At 40.3% G+C, this 27,918-nt stretch overlaps 1 protein-coding gene across 2 annotated transcripts in view; it reads left to right on the forward strand.

The window, feature by feature from the left end:
* Nucleotides 1-27,918, forward strand: part of RARB (retinoic acid receptor beta) — a 769,542-nt gene that overhangs the window by 573,627 nt on the left and 167,997 nt on the right. The window contains exon 1 of one of the 2 annotated variants that reach the window (XM_001164404.7): nt 26,485-27,110. The exons of the other annotated variant lie outside the window; for it this stretch is intronic. Coding sequence (XP_001164404.2) covers nt 26,954-27,110 — 157 coding nt within the window. The 5' untranslated portion in view covers nt 26,485-26,953. Of the gene's footprint in view, nt 1-26,484; nt 27,111-27,918 lie in introns of those variants that run through there. 2 annotated transcript variants of the gene reach the window in all.

Raw genomic sequence — 27,918 nt, forward strand, 5'->3', positions numbered from 1 at the left:
GAACATTTTCTTTTGTTTTTTTCTTTTGAGATGGAGTCTCCCTCCGTCGCCCAGGCTACAGTGCAGTGGCATGATCTAGGTTCACTACAACCTCTGCCTCCCGGGTTCAAGTGATTCTACTACCTCAGCCTCCTGAGTAGTTGGGATTATAGGTGTGCGCCACCAAGCTTGGCTAATTTTTGTTATTTTTAGTAGAGACAGGGTTTCACCATTTGGCCAGGCTGTCTCAAACTCCTGATCTCAAGTGATGCACCCACCTCGGCTTCCCAAAGTGCTGGCATTACAGGAGTGAGCCACTGCACCCAGCCTGAAAATTTTCAACATATATATTTTGATTTGTAGAAAGAGTAAAGAGATAAAAAAGCAATTTTAAAAAGAAAAAAGCCACAAATTTTCCAAAATTAGTGGGCAATATCATTACAGGTTAAAGAACACGATTTGAATTCCAAGCTGGATAAAACCCAATTACTCAAAGCCAGTTTCATCCAACACTATAAATTTGTTGATGGTTTAGAAGTGAAGCCATGTGCAATAGTGAATGCTGGCAAGGATGTGGAGAAAAGGAACCCTTGTACACTGTTGATGGGAATGTAAATTAGTGCAACTACTAGGGAGAACAGTTTGGAGGTTCCTCAAAAAAACTAAAAATTGAGCTACCACGTGATCTAGCAATCCCACTGCTAGGTATATACTCAAAGGAAATCAGAATATCAAAGAGATACCTGCACTCCTATGTTTGTCCAGTGCTGTTTACAATAGCTAAGATTTGGAAGCAACCTAAGTTTCCATCAATAGATGAATGGATAAAGAAAATGTGATACATATACACAATGGAGTACTATTCAGCCATAAAAAAGAATGACATCCTGACATTTGCAACAAGATGGGTGGAACTGAAGGACATTATGTTAAGTGAAATAAGCCAGGTGCAGAAAGACAAATGTCGCATGTTCTCACTTATTTGTGGGATCTAAAAATCAAAACAATTGAACTCATGGCCATAGAAAGTAGAAAGATGGTCACCAGGGGCTAAGAGTGGTAGTGGGGGTTGGGGTGGGGCATGAGGATGGTTAATGGGTACAAAAAATGTAGCTAGAAAGAATGAATAAAGCCAAGCGTGGTGGCTCACGCCTGTAATCCCCGCACTTTGGGAGGCCGAGACAGGCCGATCATGAGGTCAGGAGTTTGAGACCAGCCTGGCCAACATAGTGAAACCCCATCTCTACTAAAAACACAAAAATTAGCTGGGCATGGTGGTGGGCGCCTGTAGTCCCAGCTACTTGGGAGGCCTAGGCAGAAGAAATGCTTGAACCAGGGAGGCAGAGGTTGCAGTGAGCTGAGATCGTGCCACTGCACTCCAGCCTGAGTGACAGCAAGACTGCATCTCAAAAAAAAAAAAAAAAAAAATGAGTGAGACCTAGTATTTGATAGCACAACAGGGTGACTGTAGTCAGTAATAACTCCATTGTACATTTTAAAATAAAGAGTGTAATTGGATTGTTTGTAACACTAATGATAAATGCTTGAGGGGATGGATACCCCATTCTCCATTATGTGGTTATTTCACATTGCAGGCCTGTATCAAAACATCTCATGTACCCATAAATATATATACTTACTGTATACCCACAAAAATTACAAATGAGAAAGTTTAAAAAATAAACAATAAAACCCAAAACAAACAAAAAAGTAAGGCCATGTGAAGCCACTTGAATTCATGTTACTTAGGCTAGAGAATGAAGCACTAGTGTTAAATTTGACCTCAACTTTGCCTTTAAACCAGAGTAAGCCTAGGCAGTTCAGGCTAAGATAAAATTACCCTGGCTTAACTTTAGAACCAGAATAAAAATAAAAATTTCAGCTCTGCGATATTATTTTTTAATACACTCTGAAGTGACAAGAGACTGTATCTCAAACTGTATTACCATCTTAATAACTTTTTCAGCTTTTTGGATGAGTTCTGATATTTTCCTGGAAAAATTTGGCTTCTTTGACATTTGAGCGCTATTATTTAGCACTGTTACTTTCATTTTTTTCTTTTATGAAATTGGCCATCATCTTCATTAGAAAAAAAAAAAAAAGATGCCAAGTGTCACAAGCTGTGAATTTCTTTTTCTAAAAAAAAAAAAAAAAAAAAAAAAATTGGGTATTTTTTTTTCCAGAAGCTTATAGTTATAGGCCAAAGCTTCCCTAATAACTTTTTACTGAATATTTCAGGATTTTTTTTTTCTGGACAAGATCCACCTGGAGCCTTTCAGAGGTTGCTGATAAGGGAAGAAGAGCCTAATCTTGGACAGTGAAAATCTTATTTAGAAATTGCTCATGCTTCAACTGCTTGATTCTGATTTGAGGAAAGCAGGGAGGAGTGATATTTGTCAACGTGTCAGTAGATTCTCAGGTTGCTTTACACTTTTTTCAGTGCTCTTTGTTACTTCATTCTTTCCAGGGGACCTTCTCACTGATGAGCAGTCCTGGCAAAGCCCTGATGGTTTCCTTCCACATTTCAAGGTGTTGGCTGCACTCTGTTTAACATTCCGACAGGGTTAGCTTAACTGGCCTGGAGTGCTGTGTAGCCAACAGTAACTCACTCCTTGGTAGAAAGTTGACTTGCTAATGCTTATTTGCATTTAATTCCCTGGAGCCACCATTTTACCCAAGCGTTACTTCTGACTAGGCCAAAGGGAGACCTGATGGCTAATTTAATATTCTCCATTTTTATGAAGGATGTGATTCTAGGGAATAAATAATTGACCCAGGGTAGAGAAGGTAAGCATAATATTTTTCACTATCCAGGAATTAGGAAAAGGAAAGTTTGAGTAGGTGCTCAAACATTTTTTGAGCACCTGCTGTTTGCAAGATTCTTGGCTTAGGGACAGATAGTGGAAGCAGGGGCATGGGGGGGAAGAAAATGCCAACAAATTAGGCATGGCCTCGTATTTCAAGGGTTGCCCACAAAGAGAAAAGCTTCTTGTGATGTAGTTAGACTCACATTGCAGCTACATGAAACAAGTGAAGATTTTTGTTGTTTCTGTTCTGAAAGATCATACCAAACTCCTCTTTATACCTACTGAACCCCCAACCCAGTTGTTGATTGCTTCTGAAATAATTAAATTTACTCGCTACTTTTTTTTCAGTAACCCAGTAGGTCTCATGCCCAATCAGCATTTATTCTATCCTTTTTTTTCTATCTGCAGAAAAGAAAATTTATTATATGGGGACCTGAAAGAGAAATGCCAGGAATATAATTTCTAAATCCCACTAGGCTAACTATAGATCTGGTTAAATGGCATTTGCAGGTTTCATGTCTCTGCTTGCTCCATGAGATGCGAGCCCTGAGAGGCCAAAGCTATTTTTTAACCATCTCTTAATCCCCAGAGACCAGAGCAGAGACCTAGCATTTAGTGGAATGCATGAAAGTCATTGAAAGCTTTTTCTTTTGAGCCACAAGATTGACAAATAATCTACTATATTGGCTGGGCACAATGGCTCATACTGTAATCCCAGCACTTTGGGAGGCTGTGGAAGGAGGATTGCTTGAGGCCAGGAGTTTGAGACCAACCTGGGCAACGTAGTGAGACCCTGTCTCTATTTAACAAACAAACAAACAAACAACTACTATATCAATAAAACAAAATGACAGCCATGAATATACTTGCAAACGTATTATAAGCATTGCTAAACATCAGGCCTTGAGTTTGGTGGTGTGGAAATACAAACTTACTTAAGAGAACTCTGCTCTCACCTGGCTTGTTATGTGGCTAGAGAATGTCATGTACAGAGATAAAACCATTCAAGGCAATGTGGAGTGAGGCCAGGAATGCCGCAGTAAACACTCTAGATCTGTGTTGCAAAATATGTTCACCACTAACCACATGTGGCAATTTAAATTTAAATGAAATGAAATAAAAAATTCTGTTGTTCAGTCATAGTATCTTCACTCCTTGTGTTCAGTAGCTGCATGTGGCTAATGATGCATTATTATAGGGCACAGATATTTCCATCATCACAGAAAGTTTTATTGGACAGTGCTGCTCTGAAAGTTCAAAGGAATAAGAAAGCACTTCGTTATCTTGGTCAAGGGGTTTCATGGCAGATGTGGCATAGGAGCCAGCTCTTGGTGGAGGGGCAGAACACTAATGAGAAAGGGGGAAGACTGTCCAGAGGGACGGCATGAGCCAAGGGCACTGTTGACACAAGTTTGGTGTTGACATTAGTAGCAATAATACTGTGGTCACTATCCCGAGAGTATTCCTTCTCTTCCTGCGTTAGAGGGCTCCCATCTCCTAACCATAAGAACTGGCCATCTTTTTTCTTATTACTTTCTTTTTCCTGTTATTGCTATCTCTCCATTCCCGTGACTCTGACCTTCACCAACATGACCAGGCATCTGTCCATATCCAGGGCTGGCCACATTCAGGTCACGGATATACATACCCACATTTTGGATATGCTCCAAACTTTATTCGGAGGTTCCAGGAAGGGATCGCTGTGAGTCAGAAGAGTTGTCCTCCTGTATATAGGAAGGGCATTCACTCCAAAGAAGCATGCAACCTCCATCAGGGATTGTATTTGTCTGCTCAGGCTGCCGTAACAAAATTCCACAGACTGGGTGGCTCAAACAATAGAAATGTATTGTATCACAGTATTAGAGGCTAAAAGTCCAAGATCAGGGTGCCAGCGGGGTTGGTCTCTCCTGAGACCCTTCTCCTTGGCTTGCAGCTGGCTGCCTTCTCACTGCCTTGTCCTCACATGATTGAACCTCTGTGCTTGCACACCCCCAGTGTCTCTTCTTCTTATAAGGATATTGGATAATCTGGTCATATTGGATTAGGACTTCACCCTAACACCCCATTTTAATTCAATCACTTCTTTAAAGACCTTGTTGCTAAATACAATTATATTCTGAGACACTGGAGGTTGGGACTTCAGCATATAAATTTTAGGAAACACAATTAAGCCCATAATGGGGATGAAGGGAGAAAGGGCGTGTGCCTTAAAGCCAGATCAGGCACAGTATCGAGCAGGATGGCAGAGGCCACAGCCACTACCATCACATCAGGAGCTTGTGCTCACGTATTTTACATTGCCTCAACCCAGGGTGAAAAAAACTGAGCTCATCATTCATACCAAAGCATCTTGATGGCTGCTAATCATCCCCACCAGCCCTTTGTTTTGATGCCTCTAAGTTATCTTTGCTTCCTTCTCTCTGCCTTTAATGTGGAATGATTTCCAAATTCGGTAACATTTTCTGGAGTAAATACTGTCTTTCACAACTGTCATTTTTCCTATTTTTACCACCCACAAATTTTTACAGTTACCTAATTGGCTGCATTCAGCCCGATCTTTTCGGGATATTTCTGCCAGCCTCATCATGTGCTTCTCTCTTCAAAATGCCTTCAGCAGTTCCCCACTGCCTATAGTCCAGTATTTGATATGTTCCTCAACAGAACCTAACTTCCTGATAGCTTCTGTAGACGTCACTACAAACAAACAGACGGGGGTACTAGGCAGCATGGTAGTCAATAAACTTCAATCTTTAGAAAAAGACCGCAAATTCTGGTTTGGCCATTATGCACTGGGATTTGGGACAATGTAACTAAAATTCAGTTTCATCATCATATTTAAGAATAATAATCCTTACCTTGAATGATGCTAGGGAGGACACTTCACATTTACAAGAGGCCTGCTTAAATATGGTAGGTTCTCAATTAAAGGCACAATAATTATTATAATCCCTGATTCTACTTTGGATATTGTATTTCTGTCCCTTTGAGCACACTATCCCACCTGCTGGTTGTGACCTCTCCCCTTTTTATGCCTATCTTAGTTCTGTTCTTGAAAATCTACCTCGTTTTATATATTTGCACATGTGCACATGCATGCACGCACACACACACAGAATTGCAGATAACTGTCAGAGTCCCATTCATATCCTTTTACCCTCCCTTCTACATGCCAAAGGCTGCTTACTGTGAATACTTTAAGTTCTCTGCATGAAGGCTTTTTTTTTTTTTTTCCTGGCCATGAGAACAACCTTGATCCTCATGCAGCATAAGCTGGAAGTGTTAGAAAATTAAACAGCCCTAAACAAGAAGATGGGAAGTTGGTGGATAAATCCTCAAGCTCTCTTGCCCTTTTAGGAGGATAAGTTCCAAGTGTACACTTCATGTCTCCCAAGATCCCTAGCAGGATCGAACTCCAGTTGCCCACAGCGGTAACGTCTCAATAACACATCTTTTATTGCCCCCATCTCTTTACTGTCTCATTTCCCCACTGACCTATCACTGCTTCCTTGGATCTTCCGTATAAACCACTTAAACTCAAAACCTTGTCTCAATGTCTGTTTCTGGGGGACCAAACCCAAAATAAAAATATAACATATGTCATCTTTCATTAACTACACTGAACAGGCTCTGTCTCTCATTTCTTGATTCCTCAGTAACATCTAATGATGGGCTATGTATTAATCCATTCTCACACTGCTATAAAGAACTACCTGAGACTGGGTAATTTATACAGAAAAGAGGTTTAGTTGACTCACATTTCTGCATGGCGGGAGTAGCCTCAGGAAACTTACAATCATGGTGAAAGACAAAGGGGAAGTAGGGCACATCTTCCTATGGCCAAGCAGGAGAGAGAAAGAATGAAGGGAGAAGTGCCACAGACTTTTAAGCTCTCAGATCTCATGAGAACTTACTATCATAAGAACAGTAAGGGGGAAATCCACCCCTATAATCCAATTACCTCCTACCAGGCCCCTCCTCTAATTAGGGTGGGGACACAAATCCAAACCATATCAGACTGCAAATAGCTGACACCACTCCACACAGTGACCACAAGAAAATTGGAGTTATGATTTATGCAAGGTTTCCAGTACTACCAGTTCTTTCTCCATTAAAGAATTGCTAAGGGAAGACTTCCCTGGCTCCAGGAAGCAGGCAAGTCAAGCAACAACAGTGTATATGCCACCATGGCACTTAAAAAAATAATAACAACAGGGCCAAGTGCAGTGGCTCATGCCTGTAATCCTAGCACTTTGGGAGGCTGAGGCGGGCAGATCACGAGGTAAGGAATTCAAGACCAGCCTGGCCATCATAGTGAAACGCAGTCTCTACTAAAAATACAAAAATTAGCTGGGCGTGGTGGCAGGCATCTGTAGTCCCAGCTACTTGTGGGGGCTGAGGCAGGAGAATCGCTTGAACCCAGGAGGAGAGGAGGTTGTAGTGAGCCGATATTGCGCCACTGCACTCCAGCCCGTGTGACACAGCGAGACTCTGTCTCAAAATAATAATAACAACAACAACAACAAAAGCTGTGATGCTATTAAATGCTCAAGTATGAGAGTGCCAACGCAGCAAGTACCAGTGACCTGGGACTCACTGGCCTCAGTGACCTAAGCCCATTGCCATGAGCTCACCACTCCTTGTTCCTTAATACCAGAGAAAAATGTGTAGTTCATTAATATCTTTCACTGACATAAGAAAAAAATTTTTCACCTCTGTTTTCTTGTTTTCCCAAGAGACCATACAACTGACTTTTCTTTTGTCATTGAGCATCTGTTAGCAAAGGCTCTGCAAATCTTCTCCTCCTCATCAGCTCGCACACCATATGCCATCATCTGCTGGGGTTGCACATTTTCCTGGTTGATAGTCATTGCAAACTTTTTCATGTTCAGAACACATTCATCATAGACTCAATTTATTCAAAATTTGTGTTAACTGTGTAGTGCCATAGGGTGTAAGAACCTTCTCCGGTCACCTTGAATATTTAGGGCTCATAGAGAATGTGAAATCCCAGAATCTTACACCTTTTAATATTGGCCAATAATACCTTTAATGTGGGACTGTGTTTGAATTTTCTGAAAATTTAAAAGCACCAAAGAGGTATACAGAGTGCAAACTGCAAAATTATTACAAAGGACTTTGTGTTGATGACCTCTCTAATAATGTGCAGAATTCAAAGTAGTCAGTAAACCTTAGGTCCATGTGCAAGCCAACTGAGCAACTCCCCACGTTTCCTTTCCAAAATTTTACTGCACATGTCACCATAGATTCCAAACGTACTTTAATGCCTTTTGTACAATGGTGTCTTACTTTTACCTCCCAGGAATCCTTCAGTGTTCTTTATCCGGGAGTTGTAGAAACAATCAAAATATTGCTAAGTTTTGTCCTAGACAAATCCTAAATCAGACAAGAGTGTATGCATCAGTTTCTCATTGCTTTAGATCTTGACAATTTTTTCATGTCTTAGCACTGCTTATACCAGCCCAGTTCTTGTTTTCATTCATTGTCTTAGCCCATAATCCATTCATCATTCCCTCTTGATGAGATTTTGTACTTTGGCCAAACAGATTCCCTAAGTTCTGAAAATGACTGATAACAAGACAACAGAGTGTGGGTTAGTCTGTCACAATAGCTGGCCCTTTCTTTGATTAGCAAATACATATAACCTAAGATACAAATGAGTAGGCCTAGTCTGCCTCCCATAAATTTCCAGTGCCCGGTGAATTAAATGGGGCTTCTCAGGTGCTGCCTTTAAACCATATCACAAATCTGTCTGTCTTATTTTCTTTTAAGCTGGCAGCAGAATAAATGTTAGGAAAATATTGCCGTGTCCTTTAGTTCTCATCTGAACAAGGCAGTTCTTTTTATCCTAGAATCACAACTGATATCAGCTAACTTTATGAAGAATTCTTTCATTCTTGTATTTATTCACTTTGAATCTTGAGTAGTGAACTAGCTGAGCCTAGTGACATCTGTGTTCCTTTCCCATATACATTTCAGACTTGTTTATTTTCTTTTTTGCTTAATTTGCCTTATAGTCCCCTAAGCCCTGTTAGAGTAACCTAGAAAACACAGGGGTGTCTAAGCAGAAATTTAACATAAACTGAGTCCTCAGGTCCTCTCACCTGTTTAAGTTTATAAGAACTAATTTTTGGTATCTCTATGCAGCTTTTTGTCCAGTGACGCCATATTGTTTGATTCTTGAAATGGGCCACAGTCAGAGTATTTACACCACAGAAATCAGCAAACACTGCATATCAGGGCCTCTCCCCTCCTTCCCTCCCAAATCCTGCTCCCTGCCCCAACCCCTGCTCTGCAGAGAGCCACTTGCTCAATGTTTAGGAGCATACTACTGGGCAAAGGTCAGCCTGTATTTGACATAAGAAGTCTAGGAAGTTAAAGCCTTACAGAAGCATTTGAAACATTTTCAGAGGAATTAGAGCTATTTCTTTAAATCAGTGGATTCCTGCCCTTTGAAGCTAAAGTGTCCCTTATACAGTAAATACTTTGTAACATATCCTATACTTTTCTGAAATCGAGTTCATAGATAATGTAATCTACCTTTTTTTAAATCAGCATAACATCTTAATAATATATAGAAAAAATGAAAGGAAATTTATAATAGTTTATGTTTTAACATGTAAATGCTTAGACATGACTACGCTGGAAGATAAGATGAAGAAGTCACACATTCACACCTTTTTGTAGAACTGGCATGAAAGCAGCAGCTACCATGCAGACTTACAGAGACCAGGTTTTGGTGAATCAGTGATTTTATGAAATGATAAACAACTCTTGGTAAAATTCTACACAATACAAAACACACTTTTCCCTCAACTCACAAGGTAATCCCATCTTGGGAGATCCAGTGCATGTTAAAACCATACAAAAAATAGTATGTGGGGGTATGTAAGAAGAAATTAGGCTCTAGGCTCAGATTATTTCCCTACGCGAATCACCTACATTCTAAAGTCATGTGGGATGTGGAGAGTTCCTCATTGCACAGAACAGCTGACATCTCTGGCCTCACACACTAAATGCCAGTAGTGACCTCAAGAAGCAACCAAGAATATCTCCCAGACACTCAAATCGCCCGAGGAATATTACTGCTCTGGTTGAAAACTAGTAATCTAAGTCAAGGCCAAAGAACCTGCCCTTGATGGTCATGGCTCGTGTGCCCCTTTGTCTTGGTAAGTTGGTATAAACAAGGACAATTTCCTGGCTGGAAAGACAGTGACCCCTGGACGTCCAGAGAGAAAGTCCCAGACTACCCAACTTCCAGCAAGTCAAAAGATGCAGGGACAACTTTGGGAGAGACAACAGGGGACCCGGACAAAGAGGGGCAGTGCAACAGGCCATGTAGGGACCGCAAGGCTAGGTAGGAAGAGGGCAGAAGCAGCTGACGTTGGGGAAATGGAAAACTACAAGTGGAATCACCCATTCTGATTTTAAACATTCTCTTTCTTCCAGGAATTGTAGATAGCATGAGGGGCAGTCATTATGAGGTATTACAGAACTGGAGACTCCCTGGAAATGACTCTGCAAATTATCTAATGGCTCTTGGCTTCTAATAAAACTTGTAGTCAAAGTGCTTCATTTTGGGGACTAGACAGCAGACAATGAACTAGAGGACAATGGATATTTTATTTTTCTTTTGTCTTCCTTTTTAAATTCTCGTCCTTATCCTGCACTTAATCACTCAGATCTTTATTTAAAAGATAAAAATTACATCTTAATATATTGAGGCTTTGGTGTTTTTTTTAATTGAATGTTGCTATTAACCAAGGGGGGCTAGTTATATAGATAGTGGCGTGCAGTTTCATCCAAATGCTCTTTGTCCTTTAGAGTTAAACATAAAGCTAGTTCTATGGTGACTCACAGCTTCTCTTTTCCCAGCCCCCAATATCTGACCTGCTCATGTTGAGAGCTCCTTCCATTCTCAAGACTGTTGACCAGAGTAGTTGTTCTCAAACTTTCTCAGTTACGGGACCAATTGAGAGTTTGCTTGTTTGTTTGTTTTAAATCTGAGTCATCTGTCCACTCTATTTTTAACTAAAGACTTTTATTGAAATAAAACATTCATAGAAAGGAATACATAAATCATAAATGTATACAGCTTATTTTTTACAACCGAACACAAACATTTAACCAGCACTCAGATCGAGAAAAAGAACATGACCATGGGCCGGGGGCAGTGGCTCATGCCTGTAATCCCAGCACTTTGGGAGGCCGAGGCGGGCAGATCACCTCAGGTTGGGAGTTCGAGACCAGCCTGACCAACATGGAGCAACCCCATCTCTACTAAAAATACAAAATTATCTAGGCATGGTGGCCCATGCCTGTAATCCCACCTATTCAGGAGGCTGAGGCAGGAGAATCACTTGAACCCGGGAGGCGGAGATTGTGGTGAGCCGAGATCTTGCCATTGCACTCCAGCCTGGGCAACAAGAGCAAAATTCCATCTTGGGGGAAAAAAAAAAAAGAAGAAGAAGAAAGAAAAAATATGACCCGAACACCAAAACTCCTTTGTACCTTTTTAAAATCCTGACTAAAACATAACCAGTATCCTCACTTCTAACAACATAGATTAAAAGGTAACCAGTATCCTAACTTCTAATGAGATTAACTGAAACACTAATGTTTTTGAACTTCGTATGAATAGAATCAGAGTTGTACTTTTTGTGTATTTTTGTCTTTTTTCATGCAACATTATTTTTGTAACATTCATTCACTCTATTGCACATGGTTCAAGTTTGTTTGTTCTCATTGCTGGAGAGTCTTCTATTGTGTGAATATATCACATTTTTTATCCATTCTCTTGATAAATATTTGGGTAGTTTTCTCTTTGGGGCTATTATGATTAGTACAATTATGATCATGTTTTTTGCATATGCCTTTTACATGAACATATGTATGCATTTTTATTGGGTGTATACATAGAAATGGAATTATCAGCTATGAGAGTTTGAAGCTATATTAGGTTTCAGTAGATACTGACAAATGACTTTCCAAGATAGTTGTGCAAATTTCCATTCCCACTGGCAGTATATGAAAATTTAGATTTCTCCACATCTTCACCAACCCTTGGTATCTTGTTTTTTGTTTTTTTAATTTTAGACATTTTGGTAGATGTGTCGTGCTATTGCATTGTGGTCTTAAATTTTATTCCCTGATAACCAATGAAGTTGATCATCTTTGCAACCAAGGCTTGTTGGCATTGAGCTGCAACACACTGGCATGGTCTGCATTTATTCTCAAGGATTATTGTCTGTAGCACACTGGTTGTTAAATATTTTGCTCAATACTATTTTCCATGACAATTTATTGAGTTGTAATTGACATTCAATAAACTGCACATTCTTAAAGTGTAAAATGTGTAAGTTTTGATGCACACGTATACCTGTGAAACCATTACCATAATCAAGATATAAACATTTCCACCACCACCACCACCCAGAAGTTTTTCCATGTGCTTTTGTAATCTTGCCCTCCTGTCGCTCCCTTTTCCCCTAAGCCCCGTCTCTAGGCAACCACTGATTTCCTTGCTGCCACATATATTAGATTGCATTTCCTAGAATTTCTTTACTTAAATCAAATTATACATTAGCTACTATTGTATCCATCTTCTTTCACTCAGAATGATTATTATGAGATTCATTTATGCTGTAGCATGTATCAATAGTTCATTCCTTTTTATTGCCAAGAAGCTTTCCATTGTATGGATATACCACAATTTGTTTTACCAATTCACCTATTGATGGACAGTTGGGTTGCTTCCAGTTTGGGGCTATTACTACAAATAAAGCTACTATGAATGTTCATGTTATTGAATAGAAATATGCCTTAATGTCTCCTGAGTAAACACCTAGGCATGGAATGGCAGGATCACTTGGTAAGAATATGTTCAACTTTTTAAGAAATGTTCAAACTGGTTTATGATTTTATATTTCTTGCAACAGTATATGAGGGTTCTAGTTTCTCCACAATCACAGCAATACTTGGTATGGCAGGCTTTTTAATTTTAGCAATTCCAATAGGTATGTAGTGGTGTCTTATTGTGGTTTTAATTGGCATTTACCTAATTAGCATTTACCTAATAACTAATGATGTTCAGCATTGTTTCATAGGTTTATTTGCCATATATATAATGTCCTCAGTGACATTTCTGTTCAAATTGTTTACCCAATAAGAGTTGGAAGAAGGGTGCTTGCTTTGTTGCCTACTTTTGAATTTTGGAATTTTTAAAATTCTAGTTACAAATCCATTATCTGATATATGCTTTGCACAATTTTTTGAGATGGAATTTTGCTCTTGCTGCCCAGGCTGGAGTGTAATGGTGTTATCTTGGCTCACTGCAACCTCCACCTCCTGGGTTCAAGCAATTCTCCTGACTCAGCCTCCCGAGTAGCTGGGATTACAGGCACCTGCCACCATGTCCAGCTAATTTTTGTATTTTTAGTAGAGACGGGGCTTCACCATGTTGGCCAGGCTTGTCTCGAACTCCCGACCTCAGGTGATCTACCTGCCTCGGCCTCCCAAAGTGCTGGGATTGCGCTTTGCACTATTTTTATCCTACTGTATGATTTGTCATTTTATTCTTTTAGCAGAGTCTTCCAAAGAATAGAAGTTGTAAATTATAATGAAGTTCTAATTATTTTGTTTTTTTTTATGTGTCATACTTTGGTGCCATATCTAAAAAACCATTGCCCGATGCAAGATCACAAAATTTTCTCCTATTTTCTTCTAAAAGTTTATGATTTTATGCTTTACATTTAGGTCCAGGATCCATTTTGAGTGAATTTTTGCGTATGCTGTGGGTTATGGATCTTTTATTTTTGTTGTTTGTTTTATATGTATGCAGTATATACCTCATTATTCCAGCACCATTTTTTGGAAAATACTATATTTTTCCTGGTATAAATCCTTTATTTTTGTTGTTTTATTTGTATGCAATATATACCCCATTGTTCCACACTATTTTTAGGAAAATACTACCTTTTTCCTGGTCTTAATGTAGGTTGGACTTCCCCATTCATGAGTTAAAAACACAAGGTCTGTGCCATAGATTTCATTGTTTTAATGATGTCTTCTAATAATTAGTCCTAATTTTGTTTTACTTACAGTGAGGCCATTCTAATTGCCTTACAACAGTAGATCATAGTCTCTTCCAACTTTAAATTTCTACCAACTTGTACATGGCTCTGCTAGTCAGTGTTTCCAGGAAGTACTATTCATGCATTCAGCAAATACTTATTGAGGGATTGTTATGTGTTGTATATTGTTCTAATTACTGGGATCATAGCAGTGAACTGGATTGAGTTGCTACCATTGAAGAGACTACTTTTTTTATGATAGACATACAGTAAAAAATAGATACATGCCAGGTAGGGTTATAAATAAAAAATGCAGGGGCAAGGAACACACAGCAATGGACATGACCTAGAGTCCTATTTTAATTAGGGTCATCATTGTCTTAATTATGGCAAAATATTCAAAAAGAACTGAAGAAAAAGATGCAACAAGGCATGCCAATATCTAAGCAAAGTCTGGGTGTAGTGGGTCACACCCATAATCCCAGCACTCTGGGAGGCATATCATTTGAGCCCAGTAATTCAAGACCAGCCTGGGCAATGTAGTGATACCTCATCTCCACTAAAAATGAAAATAAAAACAATTAGTCAGGCATGGTGGCACATGCCTGTAGTCCCAGCTACTTACGGGGTTGAGGTGGGAGGATCGCTTGAGCCTGTGAGATTGAGGCTGTAGAGAGCCAAGATTGCGCCACTGCACTCCAGCCTGGATAACAAAGTGAGACTTTGTCTCATAAGCAAGTAAATAAATAACTGCAGAGGATTCTTGGGGTGTTTGAATTGAGACTTTTAGACCTTGAAGAAACGTTTGATATTATTCAGTTCCAGGACTGCTGCTAGATTTCATCTTCAAAGCCAATTCAATGGATTGGTACTGAATGCTTACAGTCAGCAAGTTTTTTTCTCTAAAGGTACAGATTGTAAATATTTTCAGCTTTGTGGGCCATACAGTTTCCACTACGATCACGCAGCTCTGTTGTGCAAAAGCAGCAAAGACAATATGTAAACAAATTAATGTGCAATTACTGTGCTCCAATAAAACTTTATTTTACAACAAGTGGTAGGCTGGATTTGGCCTTTGGAGTCTGCCAACCCCTGGACTTGAGTATGGTGTTGGGCAGCCTTACTCAGTTCTTTCAGAGGGGCACGTCACTCATTTTGTCATGGACTTCTATGGGGCACTCAGCAATGTGTTTGGCACTGTGGGTCACAATAGCCTCCTCTGTTACTGTTGTGGTAATAGCAGTAAGACCAGGAAAGTTCTCACAAGCTGTTGGTAGAAAGTTATGCTCTGGCTCGCCCACTTAGTTTTGCTACACTGGCCTTTCCTTACCCCTCCAGATGCATCAGTAATCAACTTCATATATTTGAAGACAGAGCTTTGGAGGCAGCCCCCTCTCCAAATACAGCCCACATAGCCAGAACAAGCCTAAGCCTGGAACTGAGCCTTTCCTTAGAAGCTGCTGGTAATGTTCAGAATTAGGGGTAAAGGTTTCTATAAAGTTTTGCTACATTCTGTTAATGCCACATCGAAAAACCAATAAATAAAAAAAAAAACTGCTGCCTGTCTCTGAATCTGAAGTGTGTGTGAGAATGGAAATTAGCTGTTCCCTAATTTCCTAATGTTCCCTGCCACTGACCAGTCCTCCCAGCAAGAAAGGAGAGAATAACCTGGCCCAACTAAGGAAGAAAAGTAGGTCAGTGATATGGTTTGGCTGTGTCCCTACCCAGATCTCATCTTGAATTCCCACACATGGCGGGAGGGACCTGGTGGGAGGTAACTGACTCCCACCAAGGGACATGGGGGCAGGTCTTTCCTGTGCTGTTCTCCTGATAGTGAATAAGTCTCACAAAATCCAATGGTTTTAAAAATGGGAGTTTCCCTGCACAAGCTCTCTTCTCTTGTCTGCCACCATGTGAGATGTGCCTTTCACCTTCCACCATGATTATGAGGCCTCCCCAGCCTCATGGAACTGTGAGTCCGTTAAATCTCTCTCTTTTGTAAATTGCCCAGTCTCAGGTATGTCTTTATCAGCAGCATGAAAATAGACTAATACAGCCTGGGAAAGTACAAGAGAAATACTATCTTTCTTCTTCTTTTAAATTTTAAACAAATTAGAGAGTTGATTAATTTGAAATAGACTAAACTTGACTTTTAAAAGAGACCCAAAAAATGATGGCATAAATAAGATAGAAGTGTACATCTCTCTCACATAATAGTCTAGAGGTAAATGCTCCAGGCTGGCAGGACAGCCAGTACTCCACATGGTCATTCAGGGATCCAGGTTCTTTCCATGTTGTGGCCTTGCCTCCCTCTGGGTTGCTGTCCTCCTCTCTGGTTTATGTAGAGTCCTGCAGTATTCCACTTGGTAGGGAAGGGGCAAGATAGCAAGTGGAAGGTGGGAAATTAAGGAAGTGACATTGAATTTGCACACAACACTTCTGATCACATTGTGTTGATGAGAACATGGTCACACCTAGCTGCAAAGGAGGCTGGGAAATATGGTGTCTATCTGGATGGCAATATGCTCAGCTAGAAACCTATTGTAGGGGAAATAGAGAGAATGGATTTGGGAGAAGGCTCCTGGAATTAAGTTTGCCACAGAGTAGTAGAAAGAGGTAAAAATATAATTTTTTTGGTCTATTTCTATCGAATGTGTGAATACTAATGCCAAACATTACATGGTACCAGAGAATTTATAAAAATCTTTCTCATACATTATTGCATTTAATTCTTCAACATTGTCTTCCATTGAAGTAGATGTTATTTTGAAGTAGACCTTACCTACAATTGCAAATGAAAAGAATAAATGAGACTCAGAAGGATTATGAATTTACCTAAACCGACCCAGCAGATAAATATAGAGCCAAGACTTGAATCCAGGGCTTCTTCACTCCAGTCTCAGAGGTCTACCATTTCTAGCCTCTGTAACTTGTCCATCTCAACAGGTGTGAAAGAAAAAAAAAATGACACTTGTTAAAGGTGGTAAGGGGGGGCCATGATAATAGCTATAGGAGAAGAGAGATTGGACTAACTCTCACTCCACTGAGGACAAGTAGGGATTCATAACCGAAGAGAAGGATGGGGTCAGTGGATGGAAAATCCCTAAGAGAAAACATCAAGCATAAGGAATTTCTGGCTAAACTGACTCAGAAAGGATTATTTCTGAAGGCAAGTTAGGGTGATAAGATAACAGGGGTGGTCAGTTACTATAGGGAATGAGAAATATCTTTCTTTCCCATCCCTAGGTTCATGGCTGAGGCCACAATAACAAAAGACAGACTAACCAAAAAAAAAAAAAAAAAGGCATATAAAAATTGATTTAATGTAAGTTTTATGTGACACAAGAGCCTGTAGAAATGAAGACCCAAAGAAATAGGTAAGCCTGTGTATTTTTTTTTGCTAAGTTTAATGAAGAGTGAGCAGTCCTGCAGAAGTATGATTGGCCAAAGGGGCATAATCTAATAGTAATAAACTGGGGGGAATTTAGCAAGGCCTATCTATTTAGATGGTGCTCTGTGTCCCTGTGTCTTCCGAGACAACGATGTTCCTTTCTTATGTATACAGGGAGGGCATCTCTGACATGAGGGTCTGATGACCTGCTTCAGGGGAGAAGGGCAAGGGGAAACTGAGAGTGACCTTCCTGTTCTACTGTTTACTCAAATGCCAAAGTGCCATATTTTGGGGTAGCATGTTCTGATTCCTATCACTACCAAGAGTGAGGGATTTTCCCTAAGCTGCCTTAGCAGGATTCTGGCTCACACTGGATTCTGCAAAGTTAGACAGGAAGCCCAAACTTGGGCCTCCTCAAGCAGAGGAATGAGAGGAGCCTGACTAAAGCTTTGGTCAAAGGAGAGAGTATCTGTCATACCAAGTTCTCTAAAGGTTCTCTGGTGCCTTTGTGTTCACCAAGTGGAATGTCCCATCAGCACAGAGAGTCTGACAATGTAGTGTGCAGAATGAAAACCCGAGGACCTTGATTTAAATGCACCTGAATAGACCCCCAACCCCAGAAATTTGTGTGAGGTAGCTCTGGGTGTGAAGCCCTGGAAGCACCATGCCTTGGGAATCACTGCAGCAGATCCTACATTTTAGCATTGCATTTTGCTTAAACAGAGAGGGAAAGTATTTGATATTTCTGTCTATTCTTTCCCTTTCTTTACCTCCCATGCTTATGTGTTACCTTACATTTTGAAACTGTTGCCTTCTGAATTATCTTTGCTTATCTTTTTTCGAAGCAACTGTAACTTCATCAAGTAAACAATAACAAAATGCAAAAAACTAATTTTGGAAGCCACCATGATATCTTCTCTAAGAGATGCTTTCGAAGCTCTTGGTTGACTAGATGTTGAGAAGGTGGGTTTATACCCTGATGTTTGAAAGAAGAGAGAAAAACTATCTTTTTTAACCAAAAATACTTAACATTGTATTCACATTACCTGTGTGTGTGTGTGCGCGTGTGTGTGTATAATGTGCTTTTATGCATATCTTTGTTTCTCCAACAGAAATTTCACAGGGATTTCTATCTGGCTTTATGTTACCCTGACAATTCCCACTCAATCACATTGAGCTTTTTATTTGCCTTTTTCTCTGTCAGACACTAGGATGAATTTAAACTCCATTCCCTCTCCAACTGCCCCTCTGATGTGTTTGTACTTTTTACATTCCCTTTCCCTGTAGAATCTGAAGGAAATTCCTTTGGGCTTTTAGCTTTCCCTCAGAGTCAGAAACTTTTGTGTTGCTAATAGAACTTGGCTTCATTAGCATTTCAAATCCTGGGATGCTCTTAAAGATCAGAGTTAGATCTAAGGGGCTCTCTCCAGCCACAACCTGATTTATCAAACCTGTTTAACTGAAATCTCCAGTGGCCAATGCCTTTGACCTTATTTCTGCCAGCACATTTCATCAGAAAATTCTTTTCAAGGATTCTAGAGAAAGATACATGCATGATCTGAGAAGTTTTACTTTTGTCTCTCTCACTGCCTTATATATTGTCTGCAAAAAGCCATACTCTGCTTCATCACCTTTGGGGGTTTAGGTCATGGGTAGATGATGGATCAGAGAGTGAATGGATGGGTGGATAGGTAGATGGGTATATGAGCAAGTGGATGTGTGGATAACTAGAAGGGTGGATGGATTGGTGGATGGATGAGTAAATGGAGGGATGGGTGGATATCAGGTAGAAGAACGGGTAGGTGAATGGATGGATGGATGGATGGATGGAAAGATAACAGATGATAACAACAAGATAGATTAATAATGCAAGTCTTCCATCTTATGCAATACCTTTGCCATTTAATTAATTTATAATCAGCCCTAAGGTGCTGAGGCTCAACACCACTTATGCAAAAAACAAAAACAAAAAACAAAAAACAGAGTCATATGATCTATTATGATCTATTTCCTGTCTTCCACAGGGGCAGCAGGGTGGGGCTTGCCAATTATTTCGTGGTCATTCTGACTCAGTGTGTGCTTTGTGAAATGAAAGAAACCATCTTCCTTTATAGTATATATAAATATAAAAATGCTTCAGTGTGGTAGTACTTAACTAGGTATATGCAGCAAATTCTCTTAGAGAACTTGCCCTAATTACATATTTGCAGCCCCTACCCCCTCCACCTGCAGCCTGAAATGTGCATTCTGGTTGAAAATGACTACTCTGACAGAAGATTCTCTGGTACAGATAGTATTTGAGTGGTATTGAGCAATATGTATCTGACTTCATTTTGTCCTTGCAGACATTGCACTAACATTTTTTCTTCTTTTCTTCTTTTTTTTTTTTTTTGAGACAGTCTTGCTGTTTTGTCTAGGCTGGAGTGCAGTGGTGCAATCTCGGCTCACTGCAACTTCCACCTCCCAGGTTCAAGCAATTCTCCTGCCTTAGCCTCCTGCGTAGCTGGGATTACAGGTGCGTGCCACCATGCCTGGCTAATTTTTTTTGTATTTTTAGTAGAGACTGGGTTTCACTGTGATGGTCTCAATCTCCTGACCTGGTGATCCTCCTGCCTCGGCCTCCCAGAGTACTGGGATTACAGGCGTGAGCCACTGTGCACGGCCTTGCACTGACATTTCCTAAGTACTTGTATTACCTCATTTAATCTTTACCACAACTCTTTGACGTAGGTACCATTAATATTTACATTTTGCAGGTGAGAGAATATAGAAGTTAAGTAACTTTGCCTAGCCAGACAGCTAGTAAGAAGCAAAGCTGGGGTTTAAACACAGGTAGTGTCTAAACTCTGTGGCCCCACCTACCATGTTACACTGCCTCTCTAATCATTAAGCTGACCTTTGAGAGCACTGTGCTGCAATAGAACTTTCTGCAATGATGGAAACATTCTATGGCTGCACTGTCCTATTAATGTGATAGCCACCAGTCATATGAGGCTGTTGCACCCTTGAAATATGGTTAATGTGACTGAGAACTCATTTTTAATTGTTTAATTTTAATTAGTTTAAACAGCAGAGTTTAAAAGCCGACTAACAGTTTCTGTTCATACATATGATCTCAAAAATGAAGTGCTGAACTAGGAATTAAGGCAGGCATCTCAGTTGTAGACATTATCCTTTATTAATAATATTAACACGAAATACTTGCAAAGCACTCTTAGAATCCTTTGTGCTTCCTTCCATCCTTGAAAAGAGTCTAGCTGTTCTTCTAAGCACTCTGTCAACTAAGTGGCACATCTAATCTTAGCTTATTGGAAGATGTATTGAGATGAGACAAAATTCATGTGGAATAGCATAGGGAAGTCACAGGCAAGCTGCAGCATGGTAGTGCCATTGGCATTTATTCTCAGGAGTCACCATTACATTTTCCATCTCTCAAATGTTGCCATCATATATGGGACTGAGGTGGGGTGTTCGTGGAAATAATGCACTTTAAAGCAGGGTTTAATAGTGGAAGAACAGGGGTATCTGCACACATTTTGAAGGCAGAGATGTTACCCAAAACTCCTTCTTATGGAAGGAAATGAAGACAATAAGGTAGAAAAGTGAGAAATTACCAGCCAAGAGAGAAAGAAAGATGATTCTGGATGAAGTAATATAATGCATTCTAGATGAATAATATAATAAAAAGCCCTATTATTCTTCATGAGATACACAAGTTGAAACTGAATTAAGCTTTTAAAAGGGAAGGAAAAGTAAAGTGTTAACAAAACCCAAATGTATATAGCTAGGTTTTATAAGGATACAGACAAGGCAATGTAGAATTCCGTGAAATTGTTAAATGTTGGTTTAGAACAGAGGTGGACAAACTACAGCCCATGAGCAAAACCTAGTCCACTATCAGTTTTTGTAAATTAAGTTTTATTAAGTACATCCATGCCCATTAATTTATTATATAGTCTGTGGCTCCTTTATACTACAATGGCATAGTTGAGCAGTTGCAACAGAGACTGTATAGCCTGCAAAGCCTAAAATATTTCCAGTGGCCCCGTACAGAAAATGTTTGCTGACCCCTGTTTTAGAACTAAAAGGTAACATATATTCACATAACTGCTTTGGAGTACAATTTTGTGCGTCCACCAAATTTTAAGATGCTCATAATCCTTGTTCTGGTAACACTGCTACTAGAATTTTATCCAGCAGATGTATTGGTGCACATGCCCACAGGGCTTCTTTGCACTAACCTAATAGTACTAAAAAAGTAGAAACAACCTAAATGTCTTAACAGCTGGCCATTGGTTAAATGAAATACAATGCATTGATGTACAGAGATTCTAACTTCTTTTTTAAATGAGGTGGTTCTATATGTATTATTTATTTTGAAGGGATGTTCAAGAAATATTGCTAAATTTAAAAGTGTTGCACAGCAATATGTATCATAAGACCATACTGGTATAATAGCAACAAACAGCACCCCCCCACACAATCCCAAAAAAATATACAGATCTATGCCAAGCACCAGTTAAGATGCCTGGCACATGGTAGGTATTCAACATTTAATGAATACATGTAGAGGACTTTTACTTTTCACTTTATATCTTTTGGACTAGACTTTGAATTTTTATGAGCATGTATTACTTAAATCTAGATTTATAGGGAGTGATGGAAAATGTGAAAATAAAATTTTAAAAAGGAAAAGAAAGAGTAAAGATCTAGATTTAAAAAAGGAAATGTAAACAAGATGAAATAGCCAAAGATAGGTCTCCCCAAAACTAATGTTGAGACAATGCCACCAGCAGTGACAGTCAGCTAAGAGATGGTTCGCAGCTCACTGCTCAGTACTGAGGCATTCAGCAGGGGTTGTATTTAACTTTCAAGTTGGAACCAACCGAAACTGTTGGGCTTGAAGAGCTGTCTTTATGAGTCATCGACGGCAGAAAGCACAGAAGCACTAAAGAAAATAATTCAGAAATGTGGAAAGAGAAAAGTATGCCCTTGTCTTGGGAGAACAATATTTGTGTGTAACCAAGTAGGAAGACTTTGTGGAGGAAAGTCTGAAAAAGCAGAGAGCTGAAGAGAAAAGAGCCAAATGAAGGACACGGTGGCCAACACTCAAAGTAAAAAGACATTTTTGAAGAAGATGTGTTTCTAGGGTTTCTAAGAAGTCGCTATACTCATGCCCAGAGCCACCTTGCAAGTTCATTTGGAAAGTGCATTGGTGTCTTTTGGTATAAGATCCACGAACATCAACAGTCCTGTTATGTGAGCAGGTGTTCATACTGAAGGGCCAGAAGCAAAGTTTCCATGTGTTATTACTGTTAGAACTTCCCCCGCTCCCCTCCAACACAAAAGCAGCTCTGCCTGCTAGTATGGAAGCCCTGGGAACAGCCTCATACTTGCCTCGTGCTGCCAACATCTCTGCCTTGGCTTCCCTGCTGGAACACACAAGTCACTCAGTACTAGCCATTTATTCTTCTGGTAGAACTGTGGCAAGAGGGGATTAACAGGGAAAAAAATTTAAAAACAAACAAAAAGCCAAAACAACATGAAAGAGCTGGGCATGTCTTTAAAACAATCAGTGTCCACCTCCCCCAGTCCTGTGCCTGTGTCTGCCTGCACTTTGCATGTCTGCCCCTGTGGTGGGGGGGGATATGTCTGTGCCTCTGAAAATCTTCTTATTTAGACATCACAAGGTATTAGCCCAATTTTGAACACAGCCGGCTGCAATACGGTGCACAGACACGACTGCTCTTTCTTCAGAAAACTCTCCAGTTCAAACATGTTTGCAGAGCATGATTCATGGTGTTTCTTTCTGGATTGTCCAGTGGGTAATTGCTGTACGAAAACCAGAGAAACAGATGTAGACCCTGAACCCTGGCTATAAATTTTTGTTTTATGATTATGGGTTTCAAATGTGCTGTGTCACACTGACAAATATACAGTTACTCTGAAACAAAATGGATTTTACTCTCAAAGTTTTGCTTTTTGTTTTTCACTTTTTGTTTGCTTGTTGGTTGGAAATACATTTATTAGATCACTGATCAAACACAAAGAAAATAGAGATGACACATATCAGAATGTTATTTTATGCCATAACAAGAAGATATTTGGGAAAGTTTCTTCCAACCCTGTGGCTAATGTTTAAAATGGGTGTCAGTAGTTTACATTTCATTATGGACAAATCGGTCTATTTTTCACTTTCTACCCTACTCATTAATCTTTATAGTACACGGATCTGTATTTAAAGAATTATGGCTTATTTATGTATCTTTCCTTCATTTTACTTAAAATGAAGAATTTGGAGACAGAATCAAGTTTTCAAGAAGTGTAAGCACTTACTGATGAAGAAATAATTAGCATGTGGCTAAATCATGGGTCTGTTTTATAAATTAATACTTGGATTAAGTAATAGCTCTAATTATTGCTATCAGCATAATTAATTCATGATGAGGAATGATTAATTGACTAGCGAATATTGTCATATTATAAGAAACCCATACTATTCCTTTCATGGGGATTTAAATACTGATTATTCATTTCAAGGCCCAAGTTCATTTCTCAGTTGAGAAGTTCAAGGTAATTATATATTTTACATTTTCTTGCACAAAGAAAGAAAACATCGAGTCACCCAACCTTTACCACACACAGAGACACACTAATGTTGTTATTTTTGTGCAGTGATACAGTATAGAGGTAAGAAATTCGGAAGCAGTGGTCTCGCTCAGTGAGGCTGATTCCATAGCTTAAGAAATGAGAATGAACAGAATTTTGAGGACACCTATCCCCATCTTCACTTCCCTGGGACCAGTGCATCTCTACTCTTTGAAAAGATGTTAAGCAAGAATGTGCAGCAGCCTCCCCTGGATAACAGATCCCTGTACACACATACCTGTCAGTGATGCCATGTGTCTCATCTCTAACTTAAGTTTCTCCTGCTGTACTTTCAATATAGCTGTTTCCTCTTCTCTTGTCTAACAACTTTTCATCCACCTCCATTATCCGGTAAAAATGAACTCAGTTTCCAAGGAACTCTAAGGACCTTAAATAAGCATTTGGAGCCATAAGCCTCATGGACCAAGTAGAAATTGGCACATAATGTAGTGCTTTGTGTATCTTTACAACTACCTTAATGACAGTGTGTTAAATGTTTTGTAAATTCCTCTGTGTTCTCTTGCTTAAAATGTGTGTTTTCTTTGTAGTTAAAGGGTTTCTTATAATAAGTCTCTGTTACAAAATGATGGCCATATAAAAGAGAGAAGAGAGGGGCAAAAAATAACAAACACAGATTCAGCAAAAATCTCACCCCTTTATTGCCCTGAACTTTTCAATAGCAAGAACTGAGCTTGCTGGGCTGAAAATTGTTTTAATGTACCTTCATAAAAGGATCTTTGACTTGGTAAGTGTGTGCGATGCATACTTTTCATGTTACACCACAAGTGCCACTTAGCAACTCCACTAGACAGGGCAGTGTTTCAGCATGGGGTGGGGTGCCCCCGACAGGCTTTTAAAAGGCCCGGATGCCAATGCACATTCCAACACTATCCACAAAAAGGAGACTGGAGCAGTGCTCTTCCCTGCATTGGGCAAGGAGACTCTCCCTCCCTGCCTAACCACTTGCCTGCCCTGTTTTGTGGGAGAATTACAAGTAAATGCTAGAGAGGCAGTGGAGAAAAAAGGGTGTTTTAATTCCTCTCCAGAGTTTCCTTTCTTTGATGTATGTTGCATCCTTTAAACAAGTTGTGCAAAATGGCTGCAGGGTAGATTGGCTCTCCCTTTTAAAGCTCTCCATCCGGCTGGGTTTATTTGTAAATACTGCATCTATCCTTCTTAGTGTTTTAGGACTGGCTGGAAAGACTCTTCTTCCTGTAGGTTGGGTCAGTGTGAGAGATCTAAAAAATCATTTTCCCTTAAAATTACTGTATTTTAATAAAAGGATTGGGCAGGGGCTGGAATGAGAGAAAACTGGTCCTTCAAAATGTAAAACTGTCATACTTAAACCAGTTTACAAAATATGCGTTTAATTATGTGGTGGGATGTGTGTAGGTGTATGATGAGAGAGGCCACCAACATGGCTATTTGGGGTGCAAGGATGTGGGAGCAGGCAAGTAATTTTCACATTGGACTTTCATCCTAGGGAGCTGGGTTCTAGTCACAGCTCTGAGCTGTGTGACCTTGGGTAGGTCTCATCTCCCCGGGCTGTTGTTTCACCAGTTGAACAATACGAGGATGAGTCACAGCTAACATTTGTTCCATGATATTTACCCAGCACCATACAAGTGTTACTTCTGTCCTCCCAGTTACCACTGAGGTGGGTAGTAGTATATGCCCATTTTACAGATGAGGAAACTGAAGCCTGAAGAAGTTAAATACTTATCCCAGAACACACAGCTGGTAAGTGGCAGACCTGGAATTGGAATCTAGTTCAGTTTGATTCCCCAACCCATGCTCTTGACCACTATACTGTTTTCTCAAGTCCAGATCTGAAATCTCATTTTCTGTGTGGCTGTGTGTTTGGGACAGGGGTAACTAATTCTTGACTACTCTATATGCTGCATAGAACCTGGAGAGGATTTTTCAAAGTAAATGAATCTCGAAAGCTGGATTGCAGAGCAAACGAGTGCAGTCACTTCAGCCAGGGGCTTGCAAGAGGGGGAAAGAGAAAAAGACTGTGGAATGGAAAGTTTCCCAACCCAAGCCTTTCCCAAGGGGTAGCCATTCTCTGTTCTACAGTTTAGGGCTTGCATGTGCTTTTTCTGGAGTGGAAAAATACATAAGTTATAAGGAATTTAACAGACAGAAAGGCGCACAGAGGAATTTAAAGTGTGGGCTGGGGGGCGAGGCGGTGGGCGGGAGGCGAGCGGGCGCGGGGGGAACACCGTTTTCCAAGCTAAGCCGCCGCAAATAAAAAGGCGTAAAGGGAGAGAAGTTGGTGCTCAACGTGAGCCAGGAGCAGCGTCCCGGCTCCTCCCCTGCTCATTTTAAAAGCACTTCTTGTATTGTTTTTAAGGTGAGAAATAGGAAAGAAAACGCCGGCTTGTGCGCTCGCTGCCTGCCTCTCTGGCTGTCTGCTTTTGCAGGGCTGCTGGGAGTTTTTAAGCTCTGTGAGAATCCTGGGAGTTGGTGATGTCAGACTAGTTGGGTCATTTGAAGGTTAGCAGCCCGGGTAGGGTTCACCGAAAGTTCACTCGCATATATTAGGCAATTCAATCTTTCATTCTGTGTGACAGAAGTAGTAGGAAGTGAGCTGTTCAGAGGCAGGAGGGTCTATTCTTTGCCAAAGGGGGGACCAGAATTCCCCCATGCGAGCTGTTTGAGGACTGGGATGCCGAGAACGCGAGCGATCCGACCAGGGTTTGTCTGGGCACCGTCGGGGTAGGATCCGGAACGCATTCGGAAGGCTTTTTGCAAGCATTTACTTGGAAGGAGAACTTGGGATCTTTCTGGGAACCCCCCGCCCCGGCTGGATTGGCCGAGCAAGCCTGGAAAATGGTAAATGATCATTTGGATCAATTACAGGCTTTTAGCTGGCTTGTCTGTCATAATTCATGATTCGGGGCTGGGAAAAAGACCAACAGCCTACGTGCCAAAAAAGGGGCAGAGTTTGATGGAGTTGGGTGGACTTTTCTATGCCATTTGCCTCCACACCTAGAGGATAAGCACTTTTGCAGACATTCAGTGCAAGGGAGATCATGTTTGACTGTATGGATGTTCTGTCAGTGAGTCCTGGGCAAATCCTGGATTTCTACACTGCGAGTCCGTCTTCCTGCATGCTCCAGGAGAAAGCTCTCAAAGCATGCTTCAGTGGATTGACCCAAACCGAATGGCAGCATCGGCACACTGCTCAATGTAGGTTTATTTTTTTCCCTTCTTCTACCAAGAAAAAAAAAAATTGTCTCTCTTGCATGCAATAAAGAGATTGGAAATAAACTGCATTGGTAGCAAGACAAAGGATTTAATGATTTAATGCTGAAGGGGTGTGATATGCTGGCATGCATATTGATTCCCTTTGCTGAAAATTTCCTGTTAGATGTTTTCTTCCCAAATAACCCCTCCCGCCCCCATGCTCCTCTCCTTACCAACCTTATAGTCTCTTGAAAACAGTTTTTAAAATATGCATAAAAATGTGGGGGGTGGGGAGTAGAGGGTGACCACAAGACTTTAAAACATTCTTCAAGTAGGGCAATTTGACACATTTTGCAGTTTTTACTAAAATGTATGCAGAGTGGAATTTAACTTGGCTGTTCTTTGGATTAGCTACTAGTTGTATAGGTCCCCCCACCCCTTGTGTATTCCAACAGTCCAAAGTAATTAAAATATGACATTTTCCTTGAAAGGAATTTAGTTTAATTAAGGTGGCTGCTGCTCCCGAAGTTCATAAACCACCAGTTCAAGCTGCCGCTTCCAATGTTTTCCTTGCTAAGGAAAGGCAATATTTCTTAGCATTGACCCTGCTGCCACCTTTCCGAGTCACTTTGTTGGTCTAAGAAGTTGCTGTTTTGCTAGAAAACTACTGGCAATGAACACCCCTTGGACTGAGCCATCCATTATTTCCATATCTTGCAATTCAGCCCGGAACGTGGACATCAGTTAAAGGAAAGGAAATATAAGTGGGGTAGCCCAATTTAAAAAAAAAATATTGACTATTTTGTTATCT

The sequence above is a fragment of the Pan troglodytes genome, chromosome 2 (assembly GCF_028858775.2).
Source record: "Pan troglodytes isolate AG18354 chromosome 2, NHGRI_mPanTro3-v2.0_pri, whole genome shotgun sequence".
NCBI lineage: Eukaryota > Metazoa > Chordata > Mammalia > Primates > Hominidae > Pan > Pan troglodytes.